General features: G+C 40.8%; 1 protein-coding gene across 1 annotated transcript in view; it reads left to right on the top strand.

Annotated features, from left to right (window-relative positions):
• PDE3A (phosphodiesterase 3A) overlaps positions 1–13,309 on the top strand; it is a 277,318-nt gene that overhangs the window by 252,618 nt on the left and 11,391 nt on the right. Inside the window, exons 10-13 of the mRNA XM_074166942.1 lie at positions 3,812–3,923; positions 6,963–7,076; positions 8,849–9,048; positions 11,228–11,431. Of these exons, the coding sequence (XP_074023043.1) occupies positions 3,812–3,923; positions 6,963–7,076; positions 8,849–9,048; positions 11,228–11,431 (630 nt within the window). The remainder of the gene's footprint in view (positions 1–3,811; positions 3,924–6,962; positions 7,077–8,848; positions 9,049–11,227; positions 11,432–13,309) is intronic.

Genomic DNA, 13,309 nt, shown 5'->3' with positions numbered 1-13,309 from the left:
GAGGAATTTGCATAGCAGTCTCGTTTCAGAAAGGAACAGCAAAGCTCTCCAACGGAGTTGATGCTTCACAACAGGCCATAAAGTTAGATAATGTCTTCAGTCACACTTAACACCCTTCTTACAGCTCCTATAAAACTAAAACCTGCGGAAGAGAAACTCATTCTCTTTGGAAAGCAAATAAAGTGAAAAAAAATAGGCTAAAGTCAAGGTTTCTCTCTAGCTTTTATTACTGGGCCCATGGAGATGAGGAAAGCCAGTGATGCTCCTATGCTCTTGATACATGAGCAGCGTGGAGGCGGGGTGGCATCATTGCAATGAATGTGAGTTGGACCCTGGGTAGCAGTGCCAAGAAGAATGTTTGGTCATCTATCGATATGCAGTACTTCTGGAGAGAGAAACTGCAGCCATTATTTGAAGGAGTGAGGGAAATCAATCCTTGGGGGACAGGATGTTCCCAGGATCATGACAACAGCCCTTGTGAGGAGTCATGTTTGTCAGACCTGGAGACCAGGTGCCAACAACTTAAAACACACGTTTGCAGAAAGCAAAGGCAAGAGAGAAAGAAGGGAGTGCAAGAGGGTTGCTTCAAACCAATGAGTAGCAGAAGTAGGGAGGTGATTGTGCCCCTGTACTCAGCACTGGTGAGGTCACACCTCGAGTATTGTGTCCAGTTTTGGGCACCTCAATACAAGAGAGATATCGAGGTGCTGGAGCGGGTGCAGAGGAGGGCAACAAAGCTGGTGAAGGGCCTGGAGAATAAATCCTATGAAGAGCGGTTGAAGGAGCTGGGACTGTTTAGTATGAGGAAGAGGAGGCTGAGGGAAGACCTCATCACTCTCTACAACTACTTGAAAGGACACTGTAGAGAGGTTGGTGCTGGTCTCTTCGCACAGGTAACTAATGACAGAACGAGAGGGAATGGCTTCAAGCTCCAACAGGGTAGGTTTAGACTGAACATTAGGAAAGAATTTTTCACAGAAAGAGTGGTCAGGCATTGGAACAGGCTGCCCAGGGAGGTGGTTGAGTCACCATCCCTGGATGTGTTTAAGAGCCGTTTAGATGTGGTGTTGGGGGACATGATATAGGGGAGAACTTTGTAGAGTAGGGTAGATGGTTGGACTCGATGATCCCAAGGGTCTCTTCCAACCTGGATGATTCTGTGATTCTGTGAGTAGGAAATCTAAGCTTTGCACATGTCCTCTGACAAGACCCATCTGCGTGTGCCTGCAACACCCAGGAGAGGAGCTACCTGTGACTAGCAATCCTCATTTCCAAAAAAGCTTCCAGTAGGAATCATTTGGGAGAAGTGCTTGTGTCTCTTCAGGCAGCAGTGCCTGAAGCATCCGAATTATAAATGATTCATTCAAGCATTGGCAATCATTGCAGAAACAAGCAGAAAATGGAGGCGGGAGGCAAGAGGCAGTGTGGGGCACCCACTGCCAAGTGCCTGGCAGCTGTCGGAGTTTCCCTGGGCTTGTCCCTGGCGGTGGGGATCGCGCTGTGGCTGTGAGAGCACCATGCTCAGCCCGTGGGATGGTGACTGCCAGGGAGCTCATGAACAAGCATGTGGTTTGGGGAGGAAGGATTTTAAAAGACAGTAGTCTTTACAAATGGTTGATCCAAAGCAAAGCATAAACAAAATTGTACAGTCTTTTTTTTTTTTTTGGGGGGGGGGGGGATTGTTTGTTTGTTTTAAATGAAAGAATTTGGTTATTTGACTTTCTGGAAGACATCAATGCCTGTTTTTCCTCTTTCTGAGCTGCCCTTACCCCTTCGTCCTCCCCATTTGTTAAGGAAGAGAAAAAGGAAGAAAACATTACAAAAACGTCTACATGTCTTGCTTGGCTGTTTATGCTTTCTAATAACTTCACAGAATAATACCATTTTACTGCAAGTAATGGGGAAGAGCTATCATTCATTTCCATCAGAGTCAACTTTGCTTCTTTTCAACTGCTGTGGAATTCCACTTCTCTCATCACCCCCAATCCAAAGAGGAAAAACATGCTTTTATAGCATGCTTTATTGAAGATACCTGTCCAGTATTGGTAGTGTAGACCAGTAAGGTTTGGTTCTGCAGAATAATATTGCTTTATGCTTCCTCTTTTTATCTGTGGGTATTTTGCTGGAAATATGAAGCTTACCATTCATTGATCTAAGACTAGAATGTAAAATACTTCATCTCTCCGTAGCTGAAAGTTTGGATCCCAGCTGATTTACTTCAGCTGTGATTCCAGACAGATAGCAGAATTCTATGCAGTTTCTAATCCTATGCATAAAGTCAGTCTCTTCTCTCTGCCTTAGTACAGGAGGATCTCATGGGGTTTTCAGAGATCTACAGGCTCTACCTTTTACTCTAAGCTCATGTCTTCCGGAGCACTGTAATTCAGTAGTTCCTTATCTCCTTTGCTCTGAAGAACTTTTCACTTTATGGCCAACAGCCATGGCCACAAAGAGAAATTACCACCAGCCGTGATTTTTCTGAGTGCATTGCTAGTGGCTCCTACACAGTTATGGTAGGAACAGAAGTAAGAGATGGGGCCACCAGCAGAACCCCAACTGTCAGCTATGTGTCATTTGAGGGGCATCCTGGATGGTGTCAGACCTGGTGTCGGCCTGTCTCTGCATCACCGCTGCCTGTTGCAATGCTTTGCCAGAAAGTTAGTTCATATGCAGATTTTTCCTGGTAGGGAATGACTAAGAGGTGGGGTGGTGATCATTAAGCCTGAAAATTCGTATCCTTTTTTGTTATTCTTACTGTAAAAACCCACAGTTGCAGGACATTTGATGTTTCTGCTTATTAAACTTTAGATGCAACTCACAAGTCCCAATTTATATACACAATATACAGAAAGAAATAGGTATGGATGGCTGTTTGATTTACATTCAGGTATAAAACAGGAACCCTAATTTGTAACAATTTCTTATCAGAATAGCACTCATCATTCCAAATGTGCTTCAGATTGCTTAGCTCTAGGCAGATCATTAGCAGACAGATGGCATCAAAAGGACAGAATTTAGCTAACAGCAGTAAATAAATAAAGAAGCTGAAAGGCTTTAGGGTCCAATTTGTGAAATAAGTGAAAAGGTCAGACAGTAATTTTACTATGTCCAATTGTTCTGTATGTCAAATTCGAACTTGTCTTCAAAAGTGTCTGTTTTGCAGCAGCTGCTGCATTTCTGAGCAGTCGTCTCTCCTGAATACCTCTCAACTCATCCATCACGTTCTCGCTTCCAATATATCCTCTTCTGGATGTGTACAGTCACGTTTCCATACGGGAACACTTGGAAAAGCTCTGCTTCCTAAACTGCTTGGTGCCTCTGAAATCATGTTGAAGCCACTTTTGCGATTTCATTTCCAAAATGAGGGAAAGGAGATAATGCATAGGATCCGAGTAGTTCTCTCCTTTTATCATTCCTTCACTCGTTTCCCCTTTTTCTGGGAAGTGATTTGATTCATGAATGCTCCTTGGAGAAGTTTTGTGGGACCTCTGGGTGTCTTCCTTAATGTGTGTATGTTTCTGAGGTGCTTGCAAAATTTGGGGGATACATAGACCTGAAAGGAAGAAAGCATCTGGAAAGGTATAATGAAGGAGTGGGGCGGACTGTTTGGTACTAACTGATCATCTGTTTGGCTATGTAACTGTATCCATATGGAAATGCAAATAGCTGCAGCTATAGCTGGATCAAATGTACTTGAGAAAATACTACCAGGAAAGCAGGTTTTCATGGGGTAATTTGACAATGATTTTTATATCTAATTTTTAGACTTTTACTGGTCTATTTAGCAGGATGGTGGTTTTGTTTTTTTCAGGTATCATACAGGCTTTTTGAAGACATGGGGCTGTTTGAGACTTTTAAGATTCCAGTGAGGGAATTTATGAACTACTTTCATGCCTTGGAATGTGGATACCGAGAGATACCTTGTAAGTAAAAATTCCCAGCAGATAACGGTACTTGCCTAAAATATTGGGTATTTTCCACTCACTTTCTTATTGAAGCCTTTTTTCTCTCATTATAGCAGCTCCTTTTTCCTTCAGGTACATCACTAACAAATGGATGGCTCTCTAGTCAGAGGCTGGTGTTGAACCACAACCTCACTTGTCTTTTTTTTCATTGCGCTTAACATCTCATGTTGTTTCATATAACAATTCATGGCAAATTCTGTGCAAGCCTGAAACCATATAAAGCTACTATAAGTACAAGGAACTGTTTCTTGATGATGCAAGTACACACCAGTGCTCCAACTGGAGGTTGTTGAAACATTTCCACCCCATAAGCAGGTTCGATTTTTACACAGTAGCAGTGCTATGCTACCGAAGGAGATGAGCCCTGTAAACAGAAAAAATATGCCAAGTAGATGAGTGCATCCTGTTCTTCTGCAGCTAGAGCTCGGCTGGTGTTTTTCAATGTGAATTATTTATTCACTGAAAAACCTGCTTTCAGTCATCCCCAAAGTATGTAGTAGTACAAATCCAAGTTACCAAAGCACTTCAACTGCAAAAGACACTTTCTTTTTTTTTTTTTTTTTTTTCCAGGAGGAGGGAGCAAGTTATTATCTTTTAGCTGGTAGATAACCCTTGTGTGGAGGAATATAATACACCCTGTTTTCTACCACCTCCAAGAAAAATGCCTGAGACGTTGGTTTAATAAGTCATATAGCCCCTCTCTCAAACACTAAATACCAATTGGAACAGCTACAGCGAAGGAAAGCTACGTCAAAAGGCCTTCCAGCCAGGCGGTTTGGACTCTATTCCATGAAAATGAGAGACCAAATTTCAAATCTTTCCTTGGTTTGAATCTGACCAGGGATTTTAGGCAGCAGACTACAGCCTGAGGGGGCTAAACGTGGATGTCCCACAGTCTGTTGTTCCTACTGGAGCCATTCCCTGTTTTTTAAAACACTTAACTATTCATAGAGTCTAAGGAAATTTTGTGAATCTAATCCTTCATTTCCTTGTTTTTTCTTATGTGTGTTTCATTTTAGTAAAGCTGAATATTTTGTCCAACACAGAATTAAATTACCTTCCAGTTATTCCTTTCAGTGAAGGGGTAAAAACCAGAACAACTTGTCTGGACTTAACCACTTTTTTCTTTTGGTTGCTGAACTGAAAAAATGGGTTATTCACACAAAACTAATGGTGACTATCCCAGTTGGAGTAAATCAGTGCAAGTTTCACAAGGGGCTCATCCCAGCTTTACTCCTGAGAAAAGCATTAGACGGCCTATACAGGGCTGTCCTCTAGGTTTTGCGTGAGATTAGTGTCTCCGGAAAGATGTTCTTAGTACTTTGAGGAATGCAGGGGAGAGGAGACTTCTTCCCTATTTTATTTCTTCTTTCAAAAAATATCCATTCCTGTTCTGCTTACTGTTCTGCAATTCAGAATTTCGGCTAGCAGTCACTAACAAGTATTTAAAGGGAGGGTCAGAGGGAAGACAAAGGAGAGCAAAAGAGGAAAGTGAAGGGTAAATATAGGGGCCAAGTGGTATGACATCATGGCGCTTTCTCCATCCCAGATCTTCTCCTTCCTTCTTCTTCTCCCAAAGAGTGGCCTTAGGGTGAACTTCAACTTCAGTTATGAGAAACCCTCTGTCAGCTGCACACTGCCTATCTTTAGGACGCAGCAAGTATAAAGCAAGGTTGCCTACACATTTTTCTGCCAGTCCCTTCTACTCCTCCAGAGTACAGATGTTTTTTCATCCCCAGTGAAATCCGGTCAAATTTACTTTTTACTTCTTAGGGCGGGCTGCTGGACTTTTGTGTTGGTAATTTTTCCTAAAGAGGGTTACATATCATGTCCAGCGTTATCTTGATTCTTGACCATTATCTTCTTAATATAACCTAGTTCTTCCCCCGTTCCCATCCAGCAGTTGGTTTGCCGATGAGAGACACATGTATGATGGGCATTACCAAGGCACCTTCAACTAAGATGACTGATTACCTAAAGATGTAGCCGGTTACTGCAAGTTTTACAGACGAGGGAGATCCAGCAGTCCTTTTGTGCATTTTTGAACTTTGTCCTCTGAAATGCATCTTTCCAGAACTGCAGCAGCAGCAGTTGTAGCCACAGGTTATCAATCAGATTAGCAGATTTCTTTGTGTTTAGCTAGTTACTGTAGAAGATACCTGTACTTTTTGCCCAAAATTGGTCTGAATTGCAAGCTGAAATGCTTGTTTTGTGGTTTAATGCCAGATGTAAGCTTGGGTCCTGGTGCAGCAAAGCATTACCCCTCTTTCAGCATCAGTTGTGTTGATTGTGGGATAGTTTATCTGGCCTTGAAGGATTTGCTGGGATGAGCCTTGGGGTGACTTTTGTCTCTTATTTCTGCAAAGAGAGCTTGCAGTAAACCAGATTACAGGATCCAAGGCCTGAACTCTTATATCTGGCCAGAAAAGTGCAGGAAGAGCATGGTTTAACTGTGCAGTATCTATATATCCCAAGTTTGAATTTTTGCAGTACAGATGCTAGCACAGCACCTAAATTTGCTCAAGTAGAGTCAGGTGTTACCTGCCTTGTGTTTAGAAGCGGAGTGAAATCTGGCTACTGAAGTGGATGAGATTTTCCCACTGGTTTCATTTGAATCAGAGGTTAACAGTGCATGTTTACCTGATGGCATTTAACTAGCTGAAGGCAACCACTGGAGTAAAGGATTGGAGCTGGTAGCACAGGTCAGGCTTCTTGTTTAACCCTTTCTTTGCAGCATTGCCTACATTGCAGATCCTGCAGCTTCTCTGCTGTTTTCTCTTTCTTGACTGGTGTGAGACATACCACTGAATGTGCTTCAACTTCAGTAAAAGAAAAACTGCACATTTACAGGATACAGCTGTTTTTCATGCTTGTGCTAATGTTTGATTTGTCTCTGCTCAATTGACTGGCACACAGTACCCACTAGATGGTGCTGATTTCCCTGTGTCCGAAATATCCTTCATGTTTAATAGAAGGCTCTTTTGCTTCATATCACAGATCACAACCGAATCCATGCAACTGATGTTCTACATGCTGTTTGGTACCTTACTACTCAGCCCATCCCAGGACTCCCAACGGTGATTAACGATCACGGCTCAGCAAGCGATTCAGGTATATTTAAATGTGCAAGTACGTATGTTGTATTTTTAAATGTTTCGTCATGAAACGTGCTGGAAGAAAGCCAACAATTGAGGATTGCGTGCAGTGCTTGTTATTATATAGGCTTTTAAGTTTAGTAGCACGTTGGATGTTGAAGGTGTTAAGGTATGTGCCTGTAACTTTGAAGAGAATGGAAATCATCACTCTCTACAACTGCTTGAAAGGACATTGTAGAGAGGTTGTTGCTCGTCTCCTCTCACAAGCAAATAGCAATAGAACAAGAGGGAATGGATTCAAGCCGCAACAGGGTGGGTTTAGACTGGACATTAGGAAGAAATTCTTCACAGTAAGAGTGTTCAGACACTGGAACGGGCTGCCCAGGGAGGTGGTTGAGTCACCATCCTTGGATGAGTTTAAGAGTCGTTTAGATGTGGTGTTGGGGGATATGGTGTAGGGGAGAACTTTGTAGAGTAGGGTAGATGGCTGGATTCGATGATCCCAAGGGTCTTTTCCAACCTAGATGATTCTGTGATTCTATGAAATGATCCTCCAAAACCTAATCCTTTACATGTAAGGATGTGTGAATGCCAGCCTTTGTGGTCGTCATAATAACAAATGTTTGTTACCATTTGATTTTTACAATACCTTTTTTTTTTCTCTAGGAAACTGTATTAGCCATGCTTTTTAACACCGCTCCAGAAATAGCGTAGACTTTTAAATCCTTAAACCCTGCATTGTTTTGCTATTACAAAACCACTGGAGCATGCAGGTGGTGCTGTGCACTTGCCACTGCCTGGCTGTTGTGAAGAGTTCCTTTGCCTTTCCTCACTGTCTTCATTTTGCAACTAGTTTGCAAAACCACTCATCTCCTTACAGGAAGCTGTTCTTATTGCATCTTTATATTAACTTCTCCAGGTTCGGCTGTAGCAACTAGAGGAGCTGTCTGGATTTTGCGGGAGTTCTGAGGGAATTACTGGAAAAGCAGGAGTTTGTGCCACAGAAACCACTTTGCTTTTTTTGGTGAAGTTTGCGTGGCACATACATACCATTTGTGAAATTCGTTAGGATGTTTTGGTAGGGTGGGAAACATTTTTATTCCTGGAAAATTTTATTAGCAAGGGTTGATGGATGCTTTTTAGGTGAGGTGAAATGGGTGGAATGAAAGGTATTAATTTTGGGGGCTTTTTGGTGTTTGTTATCTGAAAGACATTATTCAACTGCGTGTAAGATCCATTCAAGCTGATTAAATTAGCAAAGCATCTCACTCAGTATCTGCCTCTGATGGGCATTTTAAAGCTGCTTAAGAAAGAGGTTGTTAAGAGGATTATCAGTTCCCATCCAAAGTCTAGACCTTTGGATTGGAAAACATGCACCGTAATTGAATTAATAAATGCTAGTCTGTTGCTTTAAGGACCGTTAGTGTCTCATAAACTATTCTATATGGTGAAGCAATTAGAGGAAGGAGTGGGAAGACTGAGTTACCCACAAAGCTTCAGCATGGCCATTAATCCATGGCTTATTGCTAGAAATTTACATACTTGGAGAACAGGCTCTGTTGGCTGGCTGGAAGATCCCCAGGTGGGATCAGAAGTTGTTCCTTTCCAATTGTGTGCCTTATTGTGCTGGATCCTGTGCACAGTATCAGAAAGCCTTGAGGCAGGATGTGTTTACTCTTCTGTTATGTATTGTAAATTTGCTCTTTCTCTTCCTACTTTGTTCCTTCTATCTCTTTCAGTAAGTCAATGAAAAAGTTGGGTTTTTTTAATTTCTTTATTTCTCCTCAGATTCTGACAGTGGAATCACTCATGGCCATATGGGTTATGTGTTTTCAAAGACATACACACCTACAGATGACAGCTATGGATGCCTAGCTGGCAACATCCCTGCCCTTGAATTGATGGCTCTTTACGTAGCTGCAGCCATGCATGATTATGATCATCCAGGAAGGACCAATGCCTTTTTGGTAGCAACGAGTGCTCCTCAGGTAAGTAAATCTCAGGCCGTGTTGCTGTTAAGTTTGGAAGGTCTTTGGTAACAGCTTCTCCTTGCCAGTGGTGCCTGTAGCTTCCATTAAGCACAAGTCTACCAAATATTTTGAAACAGCTTATCAAAGTGACAGAAACAATCACTTCACTTGGGGATTACCGGTGAGAATCTTCTTACACACCCACTCCACTCTCAGGTAGTGCAGCTGTCAAGAAAGGTACCAATAAAATGTCTAAGTGAAGGAGAAGCTAATGCTCTGCTGACTGATGGAGAATCTGTAACTGTGAAATAAGGGAAGAATTACTCTACCAAGTAAGGCACAGAAAGATTAAAATAAAATAAAAAACCACCTGTATAGTTGACAGTGCACCATGCAAGTGAATTTGTGCATGATCATAACATATTTTCTGTTGTTTCTATAGAATATAAACAGCTGCAGTCTTTTATAAATGAATTTTTACACTATTCATCTATTAGGACACAGTAGGTGGGGTGTAGGAAATAATCTCAGTTTTATAAATGAAGAATTGAGACTTACCTAGAATTACACAGAAGTTACTGCCAATGCTGGGAGTTGAATTCAGCAATTCTGAGTTACTGTTTATTGGCTTAATTATGAGATCATCTTTCCTTACTTTACATAGCTGACCTGCCTGGCTTCAGCAGACTGTGCTGAAAAACTATTTCTGTGGACAAGGAAAGGAAAAAAGATAGCTTAATGTTGAGAAGCCCGATAGGGATTCAGAAATCCTAGATTTACTCCCCAATTTGGATCCAGACTTCCTCTCTCACCAAGACCAAGTCACCTGAACTTGCTCTGTATCAGTTTCTGTCTATAAACTGATAGTAATACTTCTCATCCTTGCAACATCTTTGTGGGATTGAGAACTTTGATACTCTGGCCAGGTAAATAGATTGGCAGAAAATGTATGCTATCCTTAAATCTAATTTTAAGAAATTAGTGCTACAGCTTTTTGGTTCTAAAAATCAGCAAAGGAAGTTAGGTGATTAGCCTTAATGTATTGTCTCTAGTTTAAAAATAAATTAATGGGAAAAATTCAAATTATTCTTGTTATGTTTTGGGGGTTTGGTTTGGTTTTTTAAATCTGATATCACCTGAAATTTGCAGAACTTGTATTTGGCATATAGGTTTTGTTTTTTTTCTTCTTTTTCATTACTAGCTTCCAGTAATGATAAAGTGCTGCTGTATTAAAAATCTGCTTTCAGGAGTCAGGCCTGGGTAGCAGAATATATCTATCTCAAATGTTTACTGTGTAGTTAGGCAAGATGGGCTGAAAAGCTGAGTTGCTTCAGCAACCTGTTCTTTGGGGTTAAGAATAGTTTCTATACTTTAGGATAGGGTTGAATTTTTTCATCTCTAGATGACAGAAAAATATAATTGCAGTGAAAAGCCACTGGAACGTATGTGTATATGTTTGTGTAAAAAATTACAAAACTTGTATCTGTTTTACATAGAAGCATATTTCCAAAAGCTTTTCTTTCCATAAACCAATTTGTCAAAAGACTAAATGCTGCTGAAGTGGAGAGATTTCCTGGATGATTGTTGTCCCTTAAAGTCCATTTTCTATATCTTTCTTTAGTTTCTGAATGGAATTGCCGTCTCTGTAAGAGTTATGGGTCATCTTGTGGTAAAGATTTAACCAATTTTGGATTGAGAAATGTCGAGCTGAGTGTGTGTTGTCAGGTTGCAAACTGGAATTTCACTTGTTTCTGTGTTTGGAATAGTTCAATATGGACAGAATTGCCAGGTACAAACACCAAAGACGACAATCCCTGTTAAGTCAAGTTAGTTCTGAGAAACAGGGAAGCACACACCTATACTATTTTAGTCATTAATTTATGGCCTGAAACAGAATAATCTATTGTCAAATGCAGTTTAGTCAGCAACCAAAGGCCCTTGAGCATGAAAGACCCAGATTTTCCAGATTTATCTTCCAATAAAACTTCACCATCACAATTCAGGTGTCTGTTATTAGTCCTGCCAAAATCACATCTTCAAACCTCAGGAAACTCTTTAAAAAAAAATAAAAATAAACAAATTCACCAAACCTGAACCTCCCTCATGCATCATCCCCACGTCAACCTCATTCCTGCGGTGCGGTGTTTCTTTTGCTAAGGAGTTTCTCAGCTTTCAGCTGCCCACATTGCTTTCACAGGCAGTGCTGTACAACGACCGCTCCGTCCTGGAGAACCACCACGCCGCTGCTGCCTGGAACCTTTTCATGTCGAGGCCAGAGTACAACTTCCTGGTCAACCTCGACCACGTGGAGTTCAAGCATTTCCGCTTCCTCGTCATTGAGGCAATTTTGGCTACTGACCTGAAGAAACACTTTGATTTTGTTGCCAAATTCAATGCCAAGGTAAGAAGATTGGTTCAGGTTTCTGGTGGATGGTTGGGAAAGATTGTGGGGATCGGTAGCATCACAGTGTAAAGACTAGAAAGGCTGCTATGCCGCTCTTTCTTCTGAATGTCATTTTGGTTGCTCTAAAACATTCTGTTGAATAGTAATCTGTCGCTTCTGTTATTTTTCACTTATTTAAATTTAGTAGCACAGCTTCTTTTCTTATATATGTTTAGTTCTTTCAGGAACTGGTTTAAGGCTAAGGATATTATGAACTATTTGAATGCAAATTCAATTTATATTCTACTTTTCAACATTGTTTTCTTGTTTACTGGCACTTTAGACCTATTAACAAAGCACTCAGGGAAAAAAATCAAAGATGCTACCAACTTTCCATAATGGCTAACTACTTAATGTGAATTTTTATTGGTTTAATTGTACTGTTATATTAGCAAAGCATGGAAATCATAAAAAAATTGAAATTTTAATTTCAAATACAAGGAAAGAATGATCCCTCTCTCCTACTTTATTTCAAATGGCTACACTCCAGAAAGAGGTAACTAAAGATCTTTCTTGCACGTTCTATTCAATGAGCACAAAATTGCAACCCTGGGAAATCATTCTTAAAAGTTATTGTCCAGTTTCAACCTAATTTATTGGCAATCACCACCTATCAAGTTACTTTAATAAACTCCACCATACATCAAAGCTGTTGGAATGTAACCTAGATGATACCTACCTTTGGAGCTGTTACTGCCTTCTTGTTCCTTGTGAGAAACACACCAAGCACAGTGTGTCTCTTGTCCAGGACCAAGACCTCCTAGCTGTTTTGACAACATAGATGAAGTGTTTTCTTACACTTAGATGAAGGTATTGCTTAGCATGGACCTGTAAATTTTGAAGCTTCCAGATGTAGGTTTTGATTTCCACTTCCCTGTAACATCTCTCTCCTTGTTAGGCTTTAAAAAGCTGTAAAGAAAGGCCTTAAATTGCGGTCCAGGGTAGACAGAGAACTGATCTGTAGATCTGTAAAAGTCTGAACTCTTTCTACACCCTTGCTAGGCATGTTCCAAAACCTCTGGTAATATCAGAGAGATTTCTTTAGGTCTTAATTTTAAACTCTGGGATCATTTTCACCTGTCTAATTTCCTCTTAAAGTATTGAACAGCATTGGCAGATCCTCATCCTTCGGGGCTATGATGACAATAAAGCATGGGGAATTTAGACTCTCTGAATACATCCTTTGAATTTGACAGTTTGGACAAAAGCCTTTCACTTCTGTGAACACTAGTAAGGAATGAAAACAGACGGGCTAAACCAGTGATTACTGTGGCTTTGTCACAGAGATTAACTGTTTTAACTGCAGAAGAGGACAAGCTTGACCAAAGTACTAGACGTAAGTTGTGGGTATTGAAAACTAAATTTGTCTTAAATCTATCAGGCTGGACAACAGTAGGTGTAACTACTGCTGTAACCAAGCAAGGTGATACCTGAGACACTGCAGATAAATAGGAGAACAGCCTGACGTGTCACGTCCTGCCAGCTCGCTATAGATTTGTAAGGACATCTGTTAACCTCCTTCTCTCTCCTTATTTCTTGAATAGTCAAATGGTCATGCATGGAATAAAAAGTGGAGGAGAATGTGAACATATTAACCAGTGCCTGGGGCTGATCCTGGATTTCCCAGAGCAATCACTGCCTTAAAAAGAGATTATTTATGTTTCGTTGGCAAAAACTCTTTTGTATCAGAGTGGTCTCAAAGAGTATACCTGGCATGTTTGTATATGGGTGGAGGTGCTGTAACTGATAAAATTAGCTCTAAATGATCACATTATTAATTGGGTTGTGGAACTGTAGTTTAGTATATTGAGGCCACAGTCAGACAGACCCTTCTGT

Source organism: Numenius arquata, chromosome 2, assembly GCF_964106895.1.
Source record: "Numenius arquata chromosome 2, bNumArq3.hap1.1, whole genome shotgun sequence".
Lineage (NCBI taxonomy): Eukaryota > Metazoa > Chordata > Aves > Charadriiformes > Scolopacidae > Numenius > Numenius arquata.
This window is presented reverse-complemented; position numbering and strand designations above follow the sequence as displayed.